Source organism: Euprymna scolopes, chromosome 41 (assembly GCF_053919585.1).
Source record: "Euprymna scolopes isolate OS-2025 chromosome 41, ASM5391958v1, whole genome shotgun sequence".
Lineage (NCBI taxonomy): Eukaryota > Metazoa > Mollusca > Cephalopoda > Sepiida > Sepiolidae > Euprymna > Euprymna scolopes.
In genome coordinates, this window is record NC_136522.1 from 9,853,345 (window position 1) to 9,879,187 (window position 25,843).

Here is a 25,843-nt window from a genome sequence, read left to right on the forward strand (position 1 = left end):
TACGTCCAAGGATGGAATACTGTTGCCATATCTGGGCAGGAGCTGCTAAAAACAGCCTATCCTGCTTGACAGAGTACAAAATAGACTTCGTGGCTTAGTGGAGGATGCCCTTTTCTCTACCCTGAAACCTCTCTCCCACAGAAGAGACGTTGCGAGCCTGTCTTTGTTTTATCGTTATTTCCATGGCAGGTGCTCGTCTGAGCTCCAATCTCTGGTCCCCTCTCGCCAATCTTTCACGAAAAACACCTGTCTAGCTGAATCCACTGTGAAAAATTTCCCCCACTCTATATCTGTGCCTAAATCAAAACGCAGATTCCATGAACAAAGTTTCTTTCTTAGAACTGCACGCCTGTGGAACTCTGTTCCGTCTGCCTGCTTCCCACCGGACTAGAACTTGGATGTCTTCAAGTCCAATGTTAACAAATTCCTAATGAACTGCCCCCTTAAGTAAACACTTCATCAAATATCCACACTAATGTAATGTACTTGCAATAACCCTTATCCCTGAGTGGCTTCCGGGCCTTGATAAGTGGTGATCACTGTGTAAAAAAAAAAAAAAAAAAAAAAAATACATACATAAATGTTTAGATAGTTAGGTACACACTTTGTTTTTTTCAATTTGGCTTTTTTGTTTGTGAAAATATGGCCTTTTTTCTGAAAGATTTGGCTTCAAATATTTAGTAGCATCTGGCAACACAATTAGGGTCCACTATTGGACATGTTTACCCTTTTGAAACCTTTAAAACACACATAACTTTCAGATTGTAAAATAATTTAAAAAAAAAAAAAGACAAAAGAGTTGGTGGACCTGAACAATGCTGCCCCTACCATTTATTACTTTTTATTTTTCACTTATTTCTAAATTTTTCAGGCGATTATCAGCGCTTACTTGCTTAAATTTGGAATTATAAGGTTCTACTACAGCAAACACCCACATTTTGGCCACTCCTTTTTTTTTTTTAATACTACAACTAGCATTTACATTTTCCTTTTCTATTTTTCGTAAATTTCTATGGTGCTTATCATAGATTACACGCTTAGCTTTCACATTACCAAAATACTTTGGAAAAAATTGCATACACCTTTAGAAGAGAAAAGTGAAACATTTAATGGCTAGAAGCAGTGGCAAAAAGTGTGTGTTCCATTTATTAAAACATTAACAAAAATGGATCTGCAACTATTAGTCATGAAAAAATACTGCAAATTTCTTTTTAATCTGAAAATTAAGTCTGTACTCAATGATAATCGCTGGAAAAGATTACCACAAAGTTAAAAGGAAAAATTTTAAAGTTACGGGAATCATTGTTCAGGTCCGCAGTATATTTTGGTTGTTTCTTTTCCTCATGACACAACGTTCGCTCCGAAATAAATGCACTGAGTTAAAATTAATTTTTACTTCATTTTTTTATTTCCATTATACACTACAGGCGGACGATAACAACTGCTATCTAATAGGCCACACTACCCTACTTTTATTTGGCACGTTAGGTGAAAGCACAGCATAATCACAGCACATAATCAAATCCCCACGTTAGGAATGGGTTTATAGATACTAACATTGTTACTTCAGAATGGTACATTTATTTTGGCCATGAGTGCTAGTGCCTGCTATTTTACTGGGCTGGCAGTGGCTTCCACAAACAACCGTAGTTTAATTTTTTTTTTTTTCAGGTGGGGTGGGGCAGCATACTTCCACCGGGCAAAGCCAGTACATGGGGCATGCTAGTATATAGACAATTTGTAATTTATTTTGAAAACTATTTTCATTAATAATTTTCAACCTTATCGTTTTTTCATAATTTTTTTTAGATATTTTATTAATTTCGGCACGGCAATTAAGTAGATAACATTGGTTTTTAATTAAAATTCAAGTTTTCAATTTTCGTTCGAATTCTAAAGAAGAACGGAAACATTGGAATCATCTCATCACTAGTTGTACTAATTACGAATGATCGGATAAGATTTTGATTTACCGTAGATCCTTTTTTCACTGTTGACTTCGCTTCAGCGTTTTGGTTTTGGTCGTCATTTTTAGGAGATTCTTTCTTGACGCTGGATTTTGCAAACATTCCCGCAATGTTACCCATTTTGTTGCTTTTAGTGCCACCATGATTCTTGAAAAGGGCAGTTGTCTTTTCCTTGCTTTCCGATTTCTTCTGATGCGCATCATTGTTCAATAGAGCTGCTGATGGCTGAGATAAAAATCAAAAACATATTTTATTCAATCGACAAATGGCCTGTTTGCCATAAAGGTTTAAGTATTTGCTAATCGCCTGGGACAGTCGGGTTCAATCCTTACTCAAGTCATATCAAAAGTGGGGTACTAGTGCAGTTTATGAACTGTGCTGAAATACATTACAAGTGTCATTGGTTTCACTTGACTTGGCCTTTTGGTCAAGATCAAAGTGTACCATCTGTTCCGGCAGATACTGCAAGTTATGACTAGCTATGACTAGCTATGACTAGCAAAGACCAGATGTGGGGGCAACCCCACATGCCTGACCATTAACCAGCTCCCATTTCCCACCTCTCGGGAGCTGGTCCCCTTTTTCCCTTCCCCTCCCCTTCACTCCTCACATTAAAAATTGGCCTTGTGCCTAATTTGCTCGGTGGGGGAGCAAATAAATACCATCTGTTCCGGCAGATACTGCACTTAAGATAATTTGTACCAGTCAATGGAGGGGAAACCCTCTATACTGGGACAATTATTATTTTTGGTAACCAGAGTGCCCCCTTTTTGCCTACTTTAAGGGGAGCTGGTTTTTACCTCACATTAAAAACGGCCTTGTGCCTAATTTGCTCAGTGGGGGAGCAAATAAACACCATCTGTTCTGGCAGATGCTGCACTTAAGATAATTTGTACCAGTCAATGGAGGGGAAACCCTCTATACTGGGACAATTATTATTTTTGGTAACCAGAGTGCCCCCTTTTTGCCTACTTTTAGGGGAGCTGGTTTTTACCTCACATTAAAAACGGCCTTGTGCCTAATTTGCTCAGTGGGGGAGCAAATAAATACCATCTGTTCTTCAGATGCTGCACTTCTATTTCTTGTTCTCTTTCGGTGGAGGACCAGTCCTTCACGACTGAGACAATTTTTATTTTTGTACCTTTTCTCCACGTTAAAAAACGACCCTGGTGTCTAACTCTGCCCCCCTGGGGAGGCATTGTAAATAGGTACAAGTGTCATTCCAAAATGTAATGCCTCCTATTTTTTTAATAAAAAATTAAAACATTGACGGGCGCCAAATGTATATACCATACACTGGACAAAGCAGTGAAGGGTGGGGCAATAGCTCTAGATATATCTAAGGCTACTGACAGGGTATGTTCTTCTCATGAAAATCAGATATTTGAATCTGCTTTTCTGGATAAAAAAAAGGGTACTTGTTTAGTTTAATCAAGATGTTAAAAACTGAAAATATTTAAAAAATTATATTGTACATACCCGTTATGGAACAAAGTTCTCATAAAAAAAAAAAATTCACTTAATTTGATCAAGTAGTTTTTTTTGTTTTTTTTTTTTTACAGAGGAAAATCAAATTTTAATGAAATCGATCATAACCCAGCCATGCCTATTTCGCTGACAAGGGGGGGGGCAAGGGAGATAACTCCATCATTGCTTAAAGTTTGTCAAAATTTTACGAGATTATTTTGAAACATGGGCAGAAAAAATACCTAGATAAATATTTTAGTTTTTTTTCCACTTATTTTACAGTTTGTCTTTTTTTAAATCACTTTTTCGTTTAAAGACAACCCTCTCCTCGGCTGTGAAGCAGGCAATATGGCCGTGAAATGATCGATATCATTAAAATTTGATTTTCCTCTGTAAAGAAAAACAAAAAAAAAAACTAGTTGCTTAAATTAAGTGCAATTTTTTTGTATGAGAACTTAATTCCATAGCAGGCACGTACAATACAATCTTTAAAAATATTTTTATTTTTTAAAGTTTTGATTAAACTAAACAAGTACACCCCCCCCCCAAAAAACAGCAAAAACCCCAAATCCTTTGTTTACCGTTTCAGTTTGATGAGCGTACAACTTTTTTTTTATTTTAACATGATCTGTTTGAGAAAAGCCGAAGAAGAGGAAAGAGCGACATATTAATAAGAGAAAAATAAAAATAAATAAAAAGGCATTTACGGTGATTACTTCTTTCTTGATTTTCGGGGCAACACTTTCTAACTTTGCAACCAGTCTTTTAGCATCAAATTGAATAGAACTTTGTCTGTTAAGGAAAAAGATAAATAAATAAATAAATAAATAAATAAATAAATAAAATAATGAGAGAAAAAATAATGAGAGAAAAAATCTATGAAAAAAAGAAAAAAGAAAAAGAAAAATGATATTTTTTATCAAATCTGTCACTTTTTTTTGGAATGGGGTGGACGTCATATAATCGATGTATTTAAAGTGCATTTCTTAAAGAGAATCTTTGGTATTAGTGCATTATAATTGGATATCTAAAACAAAAATAAAATGCATTTTAAGTAAAAACATTATTATGGAATAACCTGTCATATTGAAATTAGCAAAAAAAAAAAAAAATAAATAAATAAATAAAAAATTATGAAAATTATTGAATAGTCGATCTGCTAGAACTATGGTCGAACTAGCAAAGTCTCGTCTTTAAAAGAGATTTGTTGAGAGGGATGATCCTGCAGCGCACTTTGAGTATTAGAGACGAAATAGTGCCAGCGGATCTGCAGAATTTGCTGGAAGTAGTATAGGTCGAATATAACCAAACATTTGAGATCTGCAGCTCTTATCAGCCATACCTCACAGCTGTAGAGAAGGATAGTCCAAACAAGCACCGGATAAATCTGGACTTTCGTGCCTAATGGGATCTCACGACCAGATCACAAATGAGGTTGCATGCGACTGAAATCATGCCAGGCATTGTTGATTCTGACATCAATGTTTTTTTTAAACTCGTAATTAAATAAAATATTACTATTCTGAAATAAAGTATTAAAAAAAAAAAAAAAAAATGATCAAATTTATTCCAGACAAACTGCATAATGTGGTCAAATTCAAACCACATATTTTCTAAAATCATGAAAGAAACTTACTTGCAAGATTCAAACACATTCTCTTTCATCAAATTGTAATCGGTAATATACAAGGCATCAGATTCCTGAAACGGAAAATAAACATTTATTTAAAAAAAAAAAAAAAAAAAACATTTTCACCATTTGTATTTTATGACTTGGCTGTTTCTGCCATATTGATACAAAAATCATTGACTCTACCTAACCAGTGCTGCTTGTGACTAAATAAATAAATTACGTTCATTTACGAAAAAAATAGAAATGAATTTTGGTAGCATCTAATTTTTTAATAAAATTATTTCATGAAATAGGATTAAAAAAAAATGTTTCTTTTACAAGTGACGCTAATAGATTAATAACAAAACAAATAATGTGTAATTAAAGCGGAAACTTCTTTTTAGATATATATATATATATATTGTATTTTGTGTACAGAAAGTTGTTAGATGAGACAAGTCATTAGTACCATCGGTTTCAAGCCCGATAATTAGGACCGTTTAAGATATCCATATCAAGCACTCTTCAGCCAATACTCATCTATTTTGTAACCGGAAGTGGAATATATATATACCTCACGAATTCACGTTTAACTCTCGTTTCATCATCATCATCTGATAAATAAACAGTGGGGGAGTGTGGAAAAACAAGAGTTAAAGAGTTTAAGTATTGGCTGAAGAGAGCTTAATATGGATATTTTAAACGGTCCTAATGACTTGTCTCATCTAACAAATTTCTATACACAAACTATAAATACACTCTTATTTTTGGATTTTCCTTTTAATTAAGCACTCTGATGGATTTCTTTTTCAAAAAGAAAAAAATAATTATATATATATATATATATATATATATATATATATATAATTATTTTTTTCTTTATATATTATTTATATATATATATAAATAAACACCGGTAAATTTTTTTTTTTTTTTTTTTTTTTTTGATAATATGAATAGGTTAGCCTAATTAATCTGAAGCAAAAAATTGGTCCATTGTCTGGAACATTTGTTTGTTCTTTTATTTAAAGGAGGTAGTGTTTGATCAAGACTGCTGGGGAGCCATGATTTCATATACTATTTTTTTTTTTTTTTTTTTTAAATCACTGAAACAGTGTTTCATGGTAAACAACTGATGATCCCTAAAAATGTAGGACTATTTATTGTTAGTTAAAAAAAAAACAAGTTTGTTCAGTGATTGCAGGAGATTAAATAACTTACTGACAAAATAATTTTCCTACATTTGCAATTCCAGAAAATTTAAACTGTGCCACCTTTACATGAAACACCCTATAAATATATATATATATATATATATATATATATATTATGATATCAGTTATTTTGATCAGCTTGATTTAGCAATTCATCATGAAGAAACTGACACTCGAGCAGAATTTGCAAATTGCAAGCGATACGATCAATTTACTGAGAGAAACAGCTTGTTCTTGCAATTTAACCCCATTAAATTATTTTCTTTGGGGATATGTAATGTCCCCATGTTGTCACTGATAAACCAGACCCAATAAACAACTTGGAAGACAACATTTGGCATGTTATTGCCGAAATACAGCTTAATTTAATGAATAGATTTTGTGAAAATTGCACCTCTAGATTACACCAAATACGAGCAAGCTGCAGGGTCATATGCCCGAAATTGTATTTAAATTGCAAACGCCAAAAATTAATCTTTGGAATAATCCGCATATTTGTACGATAAAAATAATTTTCTGTGATATATTTTAATTTAAAGTTCACCACCAATACATATAGTTTTTGTGATACTTGTTTTGAAATGAATTATCTGAAAGTATAGTTTTACCTAAATGCGAGTTGGGAATAATTTTCCCTTTGACCAATTTTGGTGGCCTCAAATTGGGAGTGGCATATGTATTATTTTTAAAATAGATTTTAAAAATTATATTTTAAAAATAATATAAGTGTTCTAGATATATTTTGCTGAAATCAAAAGGATACGACTAGTTATATGATTACACCCCTCTAACCTTTAAGAATATCCAGGAAGTAATAAGATATATAGAACTAGCAGGGAGACTCGACGTTGCCTAGGATTAAATGATGATGAACGTATGTTTCATACCCTCATATTTTTATTGGCACCAAAATCGGTGAAATCACCTATTTTTCAATTAAATTGATTGATTACCTGCTCTAGCTGGAGACCCATCATGGTGCACGGGGAGGAAGCTTCACATGACTCTCTATAGTGACTTAATCCATAATACATCATCATTTACAGTACACTGTAGAGAAAGTATGGTTATATTTTATATATAATGACTTGAATTTAAGTTTAAAATGCAAATTCGTTTCGAAAGTACTCGTCATATCAGAGAACCTACTGTTGATTTTATATGAGGAGTCTTTCAGCTTGTGTGGTAATAAAACTTCCCAAAAGCACTTGTGATGTTAGGCTGTATAAGGTGTTGACTTTAGTCAAAATTGCCTGTTCCTTCTTTCATCAGATTATTTTGATTATCAAGTATCGATACTTATCAAAGACACTCCGATACAAAACCTATCTAAGAACACTGCCAGGCATATAAAGTACCTTTGTGTGAAATTTCATAAAAATCATCCCAGTCGTTTTCGAGTCCATAGGGAATGGGCTCACACACACACACACACACACAAAGTTCCTTTTATATATAATAGTAGAGATAGAGATATGTAAGATAAAATATCTACATTTTAAAAGTTTTCTTTTCCGGAATAAGTATTTTGAGAAAAGAACTCAAGCGAAATAAAATATTTGTGTTGATAACATGGTAGAAATAAATCAAAGAAAAAAGCTAGTCTGAATCAAGTATTGATAGTCAGAGGGATTGGTATTTGGATCAGACTTTGCAAATTCGGAAAAATAACCATGTCAGCTGTTGTATATCAGTACCTATACAAAACACTTTCTTTTTTTTTTTTTAACCTTTTGACTTTCATTTTATGACTTAGTACTAAAATGGTCATAAGTGTTATATCAAGTGTAATAGTAATAGACCTAAAATTTTGTGACCCTATTAACTTGCAGGTGCTTATTAAAATTGGCACTTATGGCTGCAATTAGAAGTAAAGAAAATACACAAAAGTCTGCATGATACATAACTCGTTACAGAACAAAGATGTCATATTCCAAAAATCACGTAATTTGATCATGTAGTTTTTTTTATTCCAGAAAATCAAATTTTATGACTACGCAAGTCATAGTGTTTTTGTTGAGCATGATGAAATTCAATGAAATAAGAGGAACACAACTCAAATTAAAGTATCAATGTAAAAAATCAACCTTATGTTCTATACAGTTGTAAAATTGCTAAAATTTGTAAATTTTGATTTTCTGGTTTTACATAAAACTATTTGACTGATTTACATAATTTTTGGAATACAACATTTTCATTGTGTAACAAGTAGGTATATCAGACAGACTTTTCTTGTATTTTCTTTACTTTTAATTGCCGCCATAAGTGCCAAACTGAATAAGCACCAATTTGTCTCCTTACAAGGGCATTGTAAGACACAAACACCTTTTTTCTTTAATGCAGGAAAAATTCATGTCTCAAAAGAGGAATTGGGTTGGAACAAAATTAAAATTTCTTCAGTTCAGAATGATCTTTTCTTGACTGACCTAGTTGAAGTGTAGTATCAGAACAGATACTACACTTTAACAGAAAATGGTTGTTTATTTGCTCAAAACGAGTATATATTCATATGCTAATAAAAATGAATCTAAATTCTCATAAATACAAGTCGGTATTTCAACGAACTAGGTTTTATATTCTGCATCTTCCTTTCTCCTGATTGGCTAAAGGAAATGTGTTTTTCTCACCTGATTGGTTTAAAAAAACATAAATAATCATCAATATAAGAACTGTGCTATCACTGGAATTGTCCGGGTAGTTTATAGAAAATACTGGAAGATACTAGAATGCTGAGCATCTTAATCCTATTACAAAAACAATAATGAAAACATTTGTTTGCTATCTTGGTTTATTGTATATAAAAATATAAATACAGGGTGGAACGATAAAATTGTCAACCTAAAAAAAAAAGAAAAAAGAAAAAAAAAAAAGAAAAAAAAGAAAAAAAAAGAAAAAAGAAAAAAAGAAAAAAAAAGAAAAAAGAAAAAAAAGAAAAGAAAAAAAGAAAAAAAAGGAAAAGAAAAGAAAAAAAAGAAAAAAAAGGAGAAAAAAAGAAAAAAAAAGGAAAAAAAAAGAAAAAAAAGAAAGAAAGACATGATTCCATTTCCGTTTGATGAAAACTGGTTTTCTATTTTTTGTTGCAGGCCATCTACTAGTTGGCCAGTTCTGTACAAATCCCAAGAGCGATAGCGAATGTCTGAAAGTGATATAATGTTCAACGAGTGAGATTGAAGATGCACCGCTATATAACTCATACTCTCTACCAATCCAAATTATGACAACAGGACTATTTCATAGCACCCTAAAAATGCATTGCTGGATTGCTACGAATAATAGGGACGTGCCCAAGGTGATGAAAACAAAGTTTCCGGCCACGGTTATGGTCTTTGGTGTGATTTCAAGTGAAGGCCACATCATGCCACCTCACATCTTCGAAATCAGCTTGAAAGTCAACACCAAAGTGTACCTGGATGTGCCGAAGACTGTGGTGATTCCCTGGTGCAATCAGGGAGCCGCTGGCAGACCTTGGGTGTGGCAGCAGGACTCGGCACCGGCTCACAAGTTCAAAGCGACCCTGACTTGGCTTTGTACCCTTCTATCACTGTCCCCCACCACCGATCTGAATCTGCTGGACTACTTCATTGGGTCACATGTTGAGAACATCACCAACATGACCTCCCACAACACCAAAGACAACTTGATCGGCGCCATTTGCAGAGTATTCGCTGAACTCCCGCCGGTGCTTGTGGAAAAGGCATGCTCACAGGTCCAGAGATCAAGGCAGTGATTGAGGCTGAAGGCAGTTACATTGGATAGATGTCAGCTCTACTACATAATCAAGTTAGATGGATTGATTTTTTTCAATAAAAATTTTAAAATAAAGCTGAGGTGTTGTTTTCTTTAGAGTGACACTTTTATCATAGCATCCTGTACTTATCTTGATATGAACAAAAAAACCAAAAAAAATAAAAAATTTTTTGTTTGCTATACAAAAAATAAATATATATTCATTAAACTTACCTTACAATGAGTGTTTTTTTCTTTCTTTATTACAATTTTAATCTTCTAAAAGCCTTATAATAATTATTCAAGAACATTGTTTTCATTTTTCAATTAATTTTCCATTGAATTAGTTTTGTAATAACAGAAATATTTTCTGTTAAGAAAAAATTTGCCAGCATTTGCATGAACAAAAAACACAAACTTTTGTTCAGTATCTTCCAGCGTTTCATGTAAACCACATGGACGATTCAGATAACACTGTCTTTATAAAGAGCTTCTTCCGTCTTTGACAGACTATGGATACCCACAAAGGGGCGCCTGCGCATGAAATTTTTGTGGCAGGACGTGCACAATCCCCAACCACACCTCTCCGAGTCAACATTGTTAAATACCAGTGGCAAGTGAAGTGTATGTTCAGGACGACTGGAAACAAATTCCGAGATAAGCGGAGAGCACATACAGCACCTAGAATTCCCAAATGGTCACCCATCCGGTACAAACCAGGCTCAACTTGCTTAACTTTGGTGATCTGACAAGAACCTGTGTGTTAACACTATTATGTCGTATACTGTCTTTATACTGCATAAGTAATCAGTATTTCACTAAACTGGATTTTAAATTCTGCATGTCCCTTTCTCTTGATTGGTTAAGACAAATATGTTTCTTTCTCCTGATTGGTTTAAAAAAATAGATAAACAAATGATTAAATGATCACTCTTCTGATAGGCTAAAAAAATAAAAATTAGTACAATGTATTCTAATTCGTTTCACCAAACATCTGAAGATTTCACTCACCTGTAGTTTAGATTTTTGTACGCTATAAATATGGCAACTGTAAAGTTCCTGTAACGTTGATTTCACTGCTTCAAGGTTACTTTCGGAAACCACTTCACAACGGTGAATCTAATAGAAAAAAAAAAAAAAAGAAAGACTAATTATTTCAAATGCATTTTAGAAAAAAAAAAAAAAATCATGTACAAGTAGTTTATACAATAACAAAATTTAATAAATTATTACTGGTGCTACCAGATCAGGCTGTCTAAAGATACTAGCTTCCTAACCTAGAATACACCAAACATTGATGCTATTGTTTTTGTTCTTTTTTCCTTTCACTTTACAAAACTCAATCATGTTCTGCATGTTCAAAAACTACATTTTTCCTTTACTGAAAAAAAAAAAAAAAAAAAAAAAAAATCTAGGTAGGCATTAAAAATCTTTTTTGTTTTTGTTAACCTTTTATGACCTGGTTGAACTAATTCGTTCATTCATAAATAAATGGATATAACGGCATAAATTCAAACACACCTTGTACATATTAATTCAGTATCTGGGTAGATGGCAGATACGTCCAGATTGCAATTGTCTATTGCTTACATTCAGTATGCCACCATCTAAAATTAACAATAAATATTTTTTAATCAACTAGATCATAATTCAGGTTATTGGAGAGAACTTGAATGCCTACTAGACATTATACTCAAGTGTCTAATGTCTCTCTGTACAGGGGTTTGTCAGAACAGCCTGGCATGAGGATACTTTTCTGTAGAAGTAAATCCTGGCCAAATATTCAAAATCACATTTTGTATTCGCAGCCCAAATAAGATCTCCTCACTATGGCTAACTTACATTAGCTTTCACGAGGAATGATGCACCTTCTCCAAGTGATGTTACCTCAAGTAACTGCCCGAAGCTGGATACTCCACCAGACTAGATAAATTCTTGTCCTGAAATCCAGTAAGACCAAGAGACCAAAACGAAAGATACACTGCAACATATGAAAACGGTTACCTGGGGAAAGGAAAATTATGTTCTCAATTTCTAACTCCTTGTTTGAGAGATAAAGAACTTTAATGGAACATTCGAATATCTATGTGTCTCATACAGAGTTCAAGTGTTAGCCCCAGGTAGTGGGCCCCTGATTTCTGAGAACTTCAACTGAAGTAAAATAAAACAAAAAAGTAAAATATCATTACAGGTGGAATTTTTACAAGATAAAATCCATTGAGAAATAAAATATGTAAGCATTGTTCTTTTTTGTTATTTTATAGGAATTTGAAAATTGAAATATTAAATTTCAAATGAAACCAATTATATCTACTGTCGCAGAAATTAAAATATCCAAAAATTACAAAAACGATAAGGTAGAAAATTAATTATCAATGAAAACAGTTTTTGAAGACAACGAAAATTAAGTGTTGCTAAATTGGCCAAAGATTTCCAGAATATTATTACCTCCCTTTTGTTACGATTTGAACTCTCCGGTTTCGTTTTTTTGCAAAACTCAGTTTTTGCTAATTTTCTTCGAAGACTGTTTTTATTAATAATTAATTTTCTACCTGATCATATTTTTTAACTTTTGGATATTTTAATTACTGTGACGTGCCAATTCAGTAGATACTATTGGTTTCAATTGAAATTCAATATTTCAATTTTTGAATTTTGTTTTAATAATGAAGACGAACCATAAACATTAGGTAAAGGATAGCAAGTTATCCAAAATGGCCGTCAATTTTGGCCATATTGGATAATATTATTTACATATTTGAAGGTTTTTTTTTTTTTTTTTTTTTTTTTACACATTTCAAGCACTTATTTCTTAATACAAAATGCGTATTTCTCAATGGATTTTATCTACAAAAAAAAAAAAAAAATTCTCATGTAATAATATTTAACAAAAACAAAAGAAATTTTTAATGCTACATAGAATTTTTTTTATCACAAACTTACGTCATGATTAAGTTACCAAAATTACTGGATTCGACATTAAGTAACCTGAAAAGGGTTGATATGCCATAAAACAACCAAAAATATTTCAAGATATAAAGACCAGTTGCGATCATTATCATCAATCCTCATACTGTTGTTTCATTTTCCTCCTGATAAACTTAATAACACTTATCTTGAGTGGCTTATGGGCCTTGATAAGCTCGTTGGTGCATAAGTAAAAAAAAAAAAATAAATAAATAAATAAAATAAAAACCTTTAACGAACCGCATCTAAATTTGTTATTTACAAGTCATTCTAAAAGTAAGCCCTCCTATTTAACTCAAAAACTAAAATACTGAAGAGCTAATGACGGAAATAGTACCATTAACACGAGTGACCTTTTGTGTTCCAGAATTTATTTTTCTACATAGCCACCACCATTCTCAATGCACTTTTGATGCCTCAGTTGTAAAAGTCTGAAACACACTTCGTCACTCACATCTCTGTCGTCCCTCTGAAATCGACGAACCCATCTCCAAACTGTGCTAACATCAACTTTGTAAACGTTCAACAGGCGCCGGTGAATATTGATCGGTCCAGTTTTTTGTGCATGGAGGAATTCAATGATGCATCTCTGCTTTTGCTGCACGTCCATGACAGGGATTGTTTTCTTTGAATCTCAAACCATCAAATATCTGCAATTATTAAACTTTCAGGTCATAAATGCATAAGCTCAGTCATCATAACATTGCAATCTGCAATTCCCTCGTATCCATTTCTCCGAAATTATGTTTAAATTATAAATGCAAAAAATTAATCTTTGAAATAAATCACGTATTTGTATAATAAAAATATTTTTCTGTAATTTTTATTTTAATTTAAAGTTTTCAGTCTCTAAAAGAAAAAAAAAACACTTTTATCATGCCCCGAGTAAAATGGTGCACAAAATTTCATTTGAGAGTCAGATTTGGCTCACGGGTTGGAGGTTACCAGCCTTCAAGTCTAGAAGGATTTCTCTATCACAGACAAAAAAGACAAAATATAGCATAACAGATATTGCACTTTGCTCTTAGCATTAAAAAAAAACAAAAAAACTAATCAGTTTCAAATAAGAAAGTCAAACGTGGAGGTAATGAAACAGGAAGTCATTCTTTAATGAAAAATATATCTAACTTCTCTACTTCCTTCTAGCAAACATCTGAATTTTTAGATTCCATGGCAGGATTAATATTTTCAAAGAACTGTTATAAGAAGGAAAAGAAAGGCAAGACAAAAGGGAGAAAGAAAGAAAAAACAGGATAAGAGAAAAAGAAAGAGAAATAATAGAATCCAGATAAATAGCAAAAAAAATTAAAAAAATAAGGAGGTAAAGCCCTAGCAGTTTGGCAGAAATCAGCTTCTTATTTAAATAATAAAAAAAAATTACATGGTCCCCCGACTGGTGCCTGGAATTTTATGAGAAAAATAAAAATTAACCCCAAAATGTGTTTTTCACCCCTAAAACACCCTAGGGTTCAAGCCCCAGAATTTTTCCAGTACTTTTGGATAATTTGCAGCAAAATCTAATGGTTGGAAAAGATTCTATATCCCGAAAAGTGCTATTTTTGGCCATTTTGACCCCCTGGGGATGCAACCAGAATTTTTATCTAAAATCCGATATTGTTACATTACCTCCCTTGCTTAGTTGTAACTTCATGCAAAATTCTAGAAAAATCTAATGAGTAGTTATTGAGAATTTTGGCAACGAAGGGACGAGGGTGAATTATAAGGTCCAAATCCGACTAAGTCGGTGGACCAAAAAAGTGGATTTTGATCAGAAAGTGAAAAATAAATATTCATGGGGGGTGGCGGTGGAGAGAGAGAGAGGCTCTCGCAATTTAAGAAGAAATCTGATTTTTTTGGATTAAAAAAGTGGAATTTCACTAAATTCTGAAGAATTCACATCACATTACCTTCGTAGAATCTTCATTATTCTGGAGACCGGCTACAAAATATGTCACATTGAGGTTGTCTTCTTTATCGCCATTTCTTTGGTGTATAACAAAATTGTATAACATCCTGAAAAAGAAGGTGAAGCTAATAAAAAAAAAAATTTCTCGTGTCCACAAAGTCTTTAGACAATTTTATAAATTCATTAAAAAAATATTTTAAATAAATGCTGTTAATCATTTGTTATTAACGTTTTGAAAATATTTTTTTGAATTTCAGAAATGATTTCAAAAATAAAATAATTGATTTACAACTTGTAACAGAAAGACTAATTGCGTTTTTTTTTATTGGTTCCTCAACAAAAGGAGGGTGTGACCTGTAAATTCACCCTTGTCCGTTCGTCTGTCTGCACTTTTTTCAATAACTACATCATGGAATATGTTAAAATTTTGCACAAACATTAAACATGATATGAGTAAAAAAGTAATAGAACAGATATTCTGGGAAAATTCCGGTTGCCACCTGAGAGGTGCCTTTCGGGTTAAAATGGTTAAAATTGACACTTTTGTGCTTATTAAAAAAAAAATTGATGCCTTGGATTTTTATAAAACTTTCTGAAAAGTTGTAACTAACTGATTTCTATATAATTTTGTTTGTCTATACTTCGCGATAACTCTTGGGTGTGCCCGAGGGGTTCTTTTAGGGCTAATAAAAACACTCCGTTTTGGGGACTATTTTACTATATTTGTCCAAAATTTTCTGTATATGTTTATTTAGTAGATTTGCATGGTGCTGAACTCAATTTTAAATATGTTAAGGCCTTGGGGACTTTTGGGGCTAAATGTGTGTGTGTGTGTGTGTGTACTGAAATTAGTCATTTGTTCTTTTTATGCCTCGTTCACTGTGCATTCATGAGGGACCATGCACGCTATACTTGTGTTTTACTAGGAAATTACCACTTATCAAGGTCCGAAGGCCATTCTAGGATAAAGGTTAATGAGTGTACAGAGATTACTGGGACAACAGTATAGTAAACGCTATTGGTGGAAATTGGGTAGAATTAGATTATTTAAGGGGGGTGGATTAACAAGAACTTGTTTACATTGGACTTGAAGACAAGCATATTGTAAGCTTGAAAGCAGGCCAGCAAGACAGTTTCACAGACAAGAATTCTATAAAAAAAAGCTTTGTTCATGGAATTGGAATTTTGATTTAGGCACAGATAGAAAGTAAAGGAAATTGTTGATAGTGGTTGTAGTTAGATGAGTGTTTTTTTGGTTTTTTTTTTTATCAATGTTTAGCAGACAGCAACAAAATTAATCAATTCATAAACATTTATTGTTGATGAAAGAAGACGTGTCCAATCAATTCCGTAGGCCTACTGTCTTCTGCTTCTCAACTCCCCAGTCATCTGTTAGAAACGATCATAAATAGTAGCCCCTTATGTTTCAGGCAGCAATATGCCTTGTGGGGGTCAAAAAGATTTTAAAAAAATTTTTTTTTTTTTAAGAATCTCAGTGATACTGACGATGGCTTTTTTTTTTGTTTTTTTTTTTTAATATTCAATTTTCACCCCAAACAAGACACAATGCCACTTTGAAGTAGGAGGCTACTATCGGGGAACATAAGTTGCGGGTAATTTATATCGTAAAAGTTGCAGGGAATATTATGAAGAGAGATGAGCAGCAAGATGTCTGTTAACATTACACTCGAACTTCTGCATGTCAGTACAGTTGGGAAAGCAGAATCCCAGAAGGGAATTCCAAAGTCTATAGCAGTTCTGGGGAAGAAACTATTGGAATAAAAGGCTTTCTTACACCTAGGGATCTCTACTGTGTAGGGGTAGATTTAGCTGCTTGTCAGGTTTGTCGGGGGTATTTACGTCGAGGGGGTAGAAGTGCTTGAAGTTTGTCAGAGCATTCACCGTTAAAATACTTGTAGAACAGGCAGAGGGATGCAATATTTCATCGATGGGACAGAAGCTGAAGCTTAGATGACAGTTCATGACCTATCAGGTTGGCGACTCTCTTCTGAACCCTGTCCAGGAGTGAGAGACTAGTAGCAGATGCACCAGCCCAGATGTGACAACAGTATTCCATACATGAGCGAATGGTGGCCTTATAGAGGTATACGATACTTTCAGGCAGAAATAGTTATCTAGCACTGTTGCATCTTACATGGATGGTGCGGTTTGGGATTTGGTTAAGACAAATGCATACAATATGTCGAAAAATAGCATTGTCTTTTCTCAATTGCCGAGGTGGCTAAATCAGTTATTTCATTGTATGTACAGGTTATTCCATTTCTTCGCAAGCAATCACAGGTTTCTATTTAAGTACGGAAAAAGAAAATTAAAAAAAAAAAAAAAACCCAAACAACTTTTTAATAAAAAAAAAATACAAAAAATAGATTTTAATAAACTTACTGTTTGGCTTGGTTGACATGCACCTGTAAAGTCGTGCTTAGCCATCGATATGTAACCTGTAAAATAATGTTAAAATAAACTTCATTAAATTTTATTTTATCAACAAACTTAAATTTATGTTTCTGAATTTTGGAGATGAAGATTGATAATTTGTATTACGAGGTACCTTCAATAAGTTTCTAGACTTTTTTTTGCATAGACATTTAAAATTGTTGCAGACTCTTGAAAATTCAGTATGTTATTGCTATACATCTTATGAGATGACCGATCAATTCTTATGATTTCAAGTTCAAATAAACAGCTTCAATAGGAATTGGAATACACCTTACTAAAGCCTCATTGTCACAGCTGGTGAATTTCAAAAATGCAATCTGGACATGGGACATGAGGACATTTTAGAAGAACGATAAGCAGTTTAAATTCTGTTTTAAAAAAATTCCACAGAAACGTATGGAACGCTTCAGACTGTTTTTAGACTATCTTGCATGAATTAAGCATCAGCTTTTGAGTGGCATATGAGATTCAAGGAAGGCAGAGAGTTTTTGAGGGATGATGGGAGCTGTGTGAGGAGTAAGGAAGTCAGAACATCAGAGTTGATTGGCCAAATAAAGAATTTCATAGATAAGGATCATCGTGTCTATAGAGACAATAAGTGCACAGTTTGATGTTAGTGTGGGAACTGTACATACAATTATTTGCAAGGAACTGAAGATGTGGAAGATTTCTGCAAAGTTTGCCCCAAGAGTGCTCCATCCTTGTCGCAGACTATTTGATCAAGGTGGACATCAAGACAGTATCTCACCCTCCCTATAGTCCAGACATAGCTCCCCGTGACTTTTGGCTATTCTCTAAGCTCAAAGAAAACCTTAGAAGCTGATGTTATGAGACAATTTAGGAGATGAAAAAGGCAGTGATGAGGGTCATTGACACGCTCACACAAGAGGATTTTCATGGAGCATTCCAGAGCTTGTTGGAATGGTACAAGTGCATTGCAGCCGGAGGAGATTACTTCAAAGAGGACTAGAGTTTCATGTGTGTACTATCAATAAAAGTGCCCATACCAAAAAAGTCTGGAAACTTATTGAATGCACCTCGTATTTGGACTACTATTCCCAATGCAGGCAACACTCAAAATACAATTGCGAATTACTTAGAACTTTTTACGCAGTCATGTTTGATGAAACAAGAGTATACTACCCTCATGTATTAAATAAAGGGTTTGGTTCAAAATTCTGTGTAGATTCCAAAGTTCAACAAGATACGCCTGAAGAAAGTTGGAGGTTACATCAGCCGAAATGTTGTGAAAATAACACTCAAGATGAGAACAATAATCCGAAGAATCCAAATAATACGAATATTTTAAATTTATAAAAAGATCTTTTTAGACGTGTCTGAGTTTGGAAGGAGTTGGAGTTGAGATCATAAGAATGCCAGAAGTTGGAGTCGGATTTATTAATCTCGAAAGAATTAACAGTCTAAATTCTGGAAGAATTTAAAATAAGGAGAGATTTTTAAATTCTAGGAGTCAGAATCAAACCCGATACCTTCCAACACCCTAGCATCCACGTCTCTCAATAAAAAGCGTCTCCCATTTATCAATAATCAGTCAGTTGCGATTTTTTGTTTCAATCCAGACAAGGCGTGAAGCCACTTGATGTAAGACTGAACATTTTTTCTTTACTTTTGGTGGCATTCACCCAGGATGGGTGAGCCAGCTCTTCAGAAAGATGTAACTTTATACACCTTTTTTTTAATGGTGTTTTTATATTGTAATGGACCCAACATGTTGTAGACTCCATCGCAAGGAAACATAAGGAAGGGAAAAAACTCGACTCACTTTCTTTTTTAACAAAAAGCCTTTATATCTGCTATTTTCAACAATGATTTTTTTTTCTAAATATTTAAACAGTTAATTTCTTCTGCGGTCGCGTGTGACTTTTCATCTCTTCTGTGACGTCACCAATGTGTCTCAAACACTTTTTCCATAGCTACCAATGTAATAGATGTACTGAGACTAAAGCTGCTTTCAGGAACGTCAGTAACCGCCGTAAAAGAGTAATAAAAAATGCAAGAGACCTATATGCTCAGTCCGTTAAATTCAAAGTAGCTGATCAGCGGCTTGGTTCCCACCAGTTTTTGCAAATAACAAATAGGATCCTGAATAGAAGTGTGCGTTCTATCCCAACCATTATCAATGGACCAGAGGTCATCTCGTCAACATCAGACAAGGCCAAACTATTTGCCAAGAACTTTGCAGCTAATTCTACCCTATGCGATGAAGGCCATCAACTCCCCATATTTTCTCCTATAACACAGAACACGCTAGGTAACATACAAATATCTATGTGTGAGGTCGCCAAGCTAATCAAGAACCTTGATTCCATTAAAGCAACTGGCCCTGACGGCATCCCAATTATAGTGTTAAATAAAGCTTCAACCAGAACTTGCTCCCATACTCACGAAACTGTTTAAGCGTTGCCTTAAGGAGAAGTGCTTTCCAACACCCTGGAAAACCTCATCAGTATGCCCTGTATTTAAGAATTCAGGTGATAAGTCATCTCCCTCTCAGTACAGGCCAATAAGTCTCCTGTGTGTCATGAATAAGTTGCTGGAATCCATATTAAATAGAGAAATAGTCAACCACCTCAGCAGAAATAACCTTCTTAGTGACACTCAATATGGTTTCCGTTCTGCAAGACCTACGGCAGATGTGCTAATGGTTATATCTCATAGGATTAGTGTGTCTCTTGACAAAGGCTTCCTTTCTAGGGCAATTGCTCTTGACATATCAAAGGCCTTTGACAAGGTATGGCATAAAGGCCTACTTCACAAGATTTCCAGCTATGGTATAACTGGAAATGTTATCTCAATCATTAAATCATTTCTCTCTGTTAAGCTCATAAAAGTAGTGGTCGATGGACAAAAATCAGAGGCCTGCAGTATTAATGCTGGAGTCCCTCAGGGGTCCATCTTGGACCCAACTCTCTTCCTGATCTACATCAATGATCTCCCTAAACACATACTTAAATCATTCGTTGACATCTATGCTGATGACACGACCATCTACGGCAACACATCAAAAGCTGTAAATGACAAAGTTCTCTCTGATTCTCTCTTCTCTGATCTCAAGCGCGTGGTTCAGTGGGGGAAGACGTGGCTGGTTACCTTTAATGCATCTAAAACCAAGCTCCTATCTTTACATCACCAACACTCTGATCCCCATCTGGCATCAATTTTAATGGATGGCTCTCGTCTAGGAGAAGCCCCATGTTTTGACAAGCTTCTGGGCTTGACCTTTACTTCTGATCTGAAGTGGAACACGTACATCAGGTCTGTTGCCAAGGTAGCTGAAAAGATGGTGGGATCCTTCTATCGCTCCAGAAGATATCTCACTACTGATGCAATTCTCTATCTATACAAAAGCCAAGTAAGTCCAAGGATGGAATACTGCTGCCATATCTGGGCAGGAGCTGCTAAAAACAGCCTATCCTGGCTTGACAAAGTAGAAAATAGACTTCGTGGCTTAGTGAGGGATGCCCTTTTCTCTTCCCTACAACCTCTCTCCCACAGAAGAGGCGTTGCGAGCCTATCTTTGTTTTATCGTTATTTCCATGGCAGGTGCTCGTCTGAGCTCCAATCTCCGCCCTCCCCCGCCAATCTTTTATGAAAGACACCCGTCTAGCTGAAACCACTGTCGATAATTTTCTCCACTCTTTATCTGTGCCTAAATCAAAACGTAGATTCCATGAACAAAGCTTCTTTCTTAGAACTGCACGCCTGTGGAACTCTGTTCCGTCTCCCTGCTTCCCACCTGACTACAACCTGGATGTCTTCAAGTCCAACGTAAACAAATTCCTGATGAACCGTCCCCTTAAGTAGACACTTTATTAAATCTCAACACTAACGTACTGTACTTGCAATAACCCTTATCTCTGAATGGCTTCCGGGCCTTGATAATTTTTTTTTTTTTTTTTTTTTTTAATTACATTTTCACCCCAAACAAGGCAAAATGCCACTTTGGTGTCGGGGGCAACAACTACTGGGGTACTATGTAGGGATTTGGGCAGCAAGATGTCGGTTCACGTTACACTTGAACTTTGCACGTCAGTACTGTTGGGGAAGCAGGGACCTGGAATGGAATTCCAAAGTCTAGCGGTTCTGGGGAATAAACTATTGGAGTAGAATGATTTTTTACATCTAGGGATTTCTACAGTGTGGGGGTGGGATTTAGCAGCCTGTCGGGTTTGTCGAGGGTGCTTACGTCGTGGGGGGACAAGTGATTGCAGTTCGTCAGAGCATTCACCACTAAAATACTTGTAGTACAGGCAGAGGGATGCAACATTTCGTCGATGGGACAGAGTCTGAAGCTTAGATGCCAGTTCAGGGCCTATCAGGTTTGCGACTCTCTTTTGAACCTTGTCTAGGAACGAGAGACTAGTAGCAGATGCACCAGCCCAGATGTGACAGCAATACTCCATACATGGGCGAATGGTGGCCTTATAGAGGTACAGGATACTTTCGGGTGCTAGTAGTTGTCTAGCACGGTAGAGAGAGCCCACCTTTCTTGCAGCGGCCCTGGCAATGCCTTCAATGTAATTGTTCCAACTCATGTTTCCTGTGAACGTTAGGCCAAGGAGTTTGAAAGATGTACTCTCAGGTAAAGAGTCGTTGGCCATTGCTATAGGTGGTAGAGAGGGTTTCTTGTAATTATTGAATGAAACTAGTTTAGTCTTGGCGGCATTGAACGTGACCAACCATTTTTGTCCCCATTCCACTACAGATTGGAGGTCATCCTCTAGTGTTTCTACCATTTATTTAGAAATGTGTTCATTCGTCTTCCTGTCATGCCTGCCATAGTGACCACCTTGTAAAAAAAAACAAAAAAAAAAAACACTGGTCCCGTCTCAAACCCCTTTCTCCGAACATCTGCTTTGCAGGATATTGTGTGTCCTTTTACTTCTGCTATAACATCACTTTGCACACCCAGCTTGGTCATTTGCATATCTTTATGCAGCTGCTACTGCTACCAAAGAACACATAACCGATGTAAGAGGCTAATGAGAATGAAAGATGATTGTCGCAAAGACAAGAGATGCTTATTGACCTTAGGCTTGAAAGGCTGTAATGTAGAAGGAAAACAGTGAGCAGGAAGGGAGTTCCACAAGCTTGCATATCTTGAAAAGAAGCTACTGAAATAAGAAGCTGTATTACAATGAGGTATCGCAACAGCAAATTGATGAAGACCACTAGACCAATGAGTCAAACGAGCGTTGCGTGCCTGCGCGTACAAAATAGCCACCCGTGATAACATATAGAATTACATGGTTTAATATTTGAAAAACTACTTATTTTTCGTCTAATTTTAATTTTTCGCCTAATACTACACTGTGACAAGGCAGTTTGATACGCGAGCGCACATTTAACAGCCTTCGTTCATGCTCGCGCGTAGCGTAAACGAAAGCTAGGCTGTGAAATGGAAAAGAGCCCCAAGTTCAGGGGTTAATACCGTGCAAAAAAAAAAAAAAAAAAAAAATCAAACAAAAAACTTTTTAGCCAATAAACACAAAAAATGCCCCTTTTTCAGGTGGCCGGAAAGTGGGGGGTTTGTATTACTGTACACAGATTCAAAAAAGTTGTCAAAAAACAAATATATAACAAATAAATGTTATCAAAGGCAAGATAAGTTACTTTTCTACCAAACTGGATATATTTTTCGTGTTTTTATTCAATGTAACATGTTTATTCAGCTCGAAAAGCATACAGTGTTTACCGATGTATTTGAAAATTCAAAATGGCGCCCGAACACGGTAAGTTTGGGAAAAGGTGTTATAAATAATAAACTAACAAAATAATGTTAGAAATTCGCTCAATATATGTTACCATGACATAAGTTGACATATATTCGGTGGTTTTTTAATAGTATTTTGTCTAGTTTATTATTTATAACACCTTTTCCCAAACTTAACCTGTTAAAGAGAGAGTCGGGCGCCATTTTGAATTTTCCAATACATCGGTAAACACTGCATGTTTTTAGAGCTGAATAAACATGTTACATTGAATAAAAACACAAAAAATATATCCAGTTTGGTAGAAAAGTAACTTATCTTGCCTTTGATAACATTTACTTGTTATATATTTATTTTTTGACAACTTTTTCGAATCTATGTGTACAGTAATACAACCCCCCCCCAAAAAATAGGTAAAACTATACAAACACCGTGACAGCGAATTAACCCTAACCCTAACCCTAAACCTAACCCTGTCACGGTGTTTGTATAATAATACCAAAATATATATATATTTTGGGGGTTTAGGGTTACTATAAATATAGATTCGAAAAAGTTGTCAAAATCCAAATATATAACAAATAAATGTTATCAAAGGCAAGATAAGTTTACTTTTCTACCAAAACTGGATATATTTTTCGTGGTTTTACTCACTTTAAAACGTGAAATCTTTCTAAAACCATGCAGTGTTTATCGATATATTTTAAAAAGAAAAATGGCGGCATGCTTGCTGTTGAATACGGTAAGTTTGGGAAAATTAGTTCAAACTAAATAATTATACAAAATACTGTTAGAAACTCACTCAATATATATTACTGTGACATAGGCGGACATACATTCGATGGGTTTCTAACAGTATTTTGTATAATTATATGGTTTGAACTCATTTTCTCAAACTTACCGTATTCAACAGGGAGCACGCTACTAGTTTTCTTTTTTAAAATATATCGACAAACATTGTATGATTTTCAAACCGATTACATGTTTTAAAGTGAGTAAAACCATTAAAATCTTTTCCAGATAGATAGAAAAGTAACTTATCTTGCCCTTAACGTAAAATAATACCCGATTTCTTTAGCGGTGATTTGGCCAGGGTATTCTGAAATCGACATTTACCGGGTCTCTAGCACCATTCTGTTTTATTTCTTAATTTGAAGTGATTAAAATAAAATAATTTTTACATCGAAATGACTCCTCATGTCATAATATTTAACAAAAAAAAAAAAACAAACATAATTTTTACATAATTATTTTTTTTACATTAGATCACACTTAGTTTGAAGATTACCCATGTGAGACACCAAAAATCAGTTATGACCGTTTAGAAAACGCCGGTAGTAACGCAACAATTAAATGCCTCGAGAAATATGCCGGATAACCACAATGTTTTTAAGTTTAACCTATTCCAAACTGATATGCACAGTAAAAATAATTAAAACAAAAGTATTTCGAATTATTTAACTAAGTAAAAATTCAATTTTCTAACTTGAATTAAAATTTAAAAAAAACAGGTACATTTTTTATGTGCCCCAACGTATTATAAACGCCTCAACCTCCCCATGTTAAGTACATTTCGGAATACCAAACCTCGAAAGCCGTTCTTAACATGGGGAGGTTGGGGGGTATTTCGAAAGCCATTCTTAACATGGTGGCTGGGACAGGTCGTAAAAAATACCAAAATAAAAATAAAATTGGTTCTTATATACTTTTAATTTCCCTGTTTCTACTTTAAACTTTCGTAAGTCCACTGGTGTCGGCCCGGCCCCGGCCTACTAATACGAATTCGGAATGGGGGGGGGGGGCATGTGAGCGGGAGGGGGGGGGAACAAAACCAAAACAAACGAAAGTAGAAATAAGGGAGACAACAAGTACAGGAGACCGAAATTAAACTTTGTTTATGAAGAAAAAAAAAAAAAAAAATCCGCAAACAAATGAATACCATCACCGCTTGGAAAATTATACAACAGTCCGATGAAAGTTGGCAACCATTTAGGGAGCTAACTGCTTCAAAAAATCCATCGCGCTTTATTTGATTAAAATCACCAACTGTTTCTAAATTAAATAAATCACACAGAAATTAGAGCTAAAGTTTAAAGTGAAAGTTAAAAAACAACAACAAAGTGTTTATTATTATTTTTCTTTTCGGCGTAAAAAAAAAAAAAAAAAAAAAAAAAAAAAAGAAGAAGAAAGCCACCGTTTCCAATAAGTACGACTAAATAGTATCTCCTAAGTTTTATAAACGCAATTTCAGCTTCTTCTTATGATTAACAAATTAATTCAACTCACAATTTTGTTTTCGTCATTAATAAATTCATCCAAATTGTCCATGTACATGGAATCGACGGTGTCACCTGCAGCCATTTTTTATTCCCGCGTTTCTTCGAAGTCGCCGAAGTATGGAAGCCCAAACCGGCAATAATCATTATCCGCCGAATGAACACCTCCGTAAAAGGCGACGAGGAAAAACGGGTGCTAGTGCATTTATCGACTCGCACTATTTTTTCAATAGTACTTTCAAGTTTAATTAAAGTTTTACGATATGTTTTTATTAAATTGTAAGGTTAAAGTATAGAATAAATATAAAACACCCTCCCCATGTTAAGAATGGTTTTCTAAATAATAACGTTATTATTTCAGCACAGGGCAATAAGTTCACTACTGCTACTGCACTAGTACCGAAAAAAACATTGTGCTTCGTTAATGTTTGCACTGGTATTATTATTTGGGCACTTCTGCATGAGAGTTACATGCGGAAAATGTTTGCATTTTACTTTCAAGAACTGCCGACAGATATC

At 34.6% G+C, this 25,843-nt stretch overlaps 1 protein-coding gene across 2 annotated transcripts in view; it reads right to left on the minus strand.

The window, feature by feature from the left end:
* LOC145266342 (uncharacterized) overlaps positions 1-25,843 on the minus strand; it is a 47,424-nt gene extending 21,581 nt beyond the window's left edge. Inside the window, exons 1-7 of one of the 2 annotated variants that reach the window (XM_080121934.1) lie at positions 25,335-25,843; positions 17,263-17,318; positions 14,861-14,966; positions 10,998-11,105; positions 5,071-5,135; positions 4,151-4,226; positions 1,974-2,192 (exon numbers count right to left, since the gene is read on the minus strand). In XM_080121934.1, the coding sequence (XP_079978060.1) occupies positions 1,974-2,192; positions 4,151-4,226; positions 5,071-5,135; positions 10,998-11,105; positions 14,861-14,966; positions 17,263-17,318; positions 25,335-25,409 (705 nt within the window). In that variant the 5' untranslated portion in view covers positions 25,410-25,843. Of the gene's footprint in view, positions 1-1,973; positions 2,193-4,141; positions 4,227-5,070; positions 5,136-10,997; positions 11,106-14,860; positions 14,967-17,262; positions 17,319-25,334 lie in introns of both variants that reach the window. The other variant, XM_080121933.1, reaches the window with a different exon arrangement.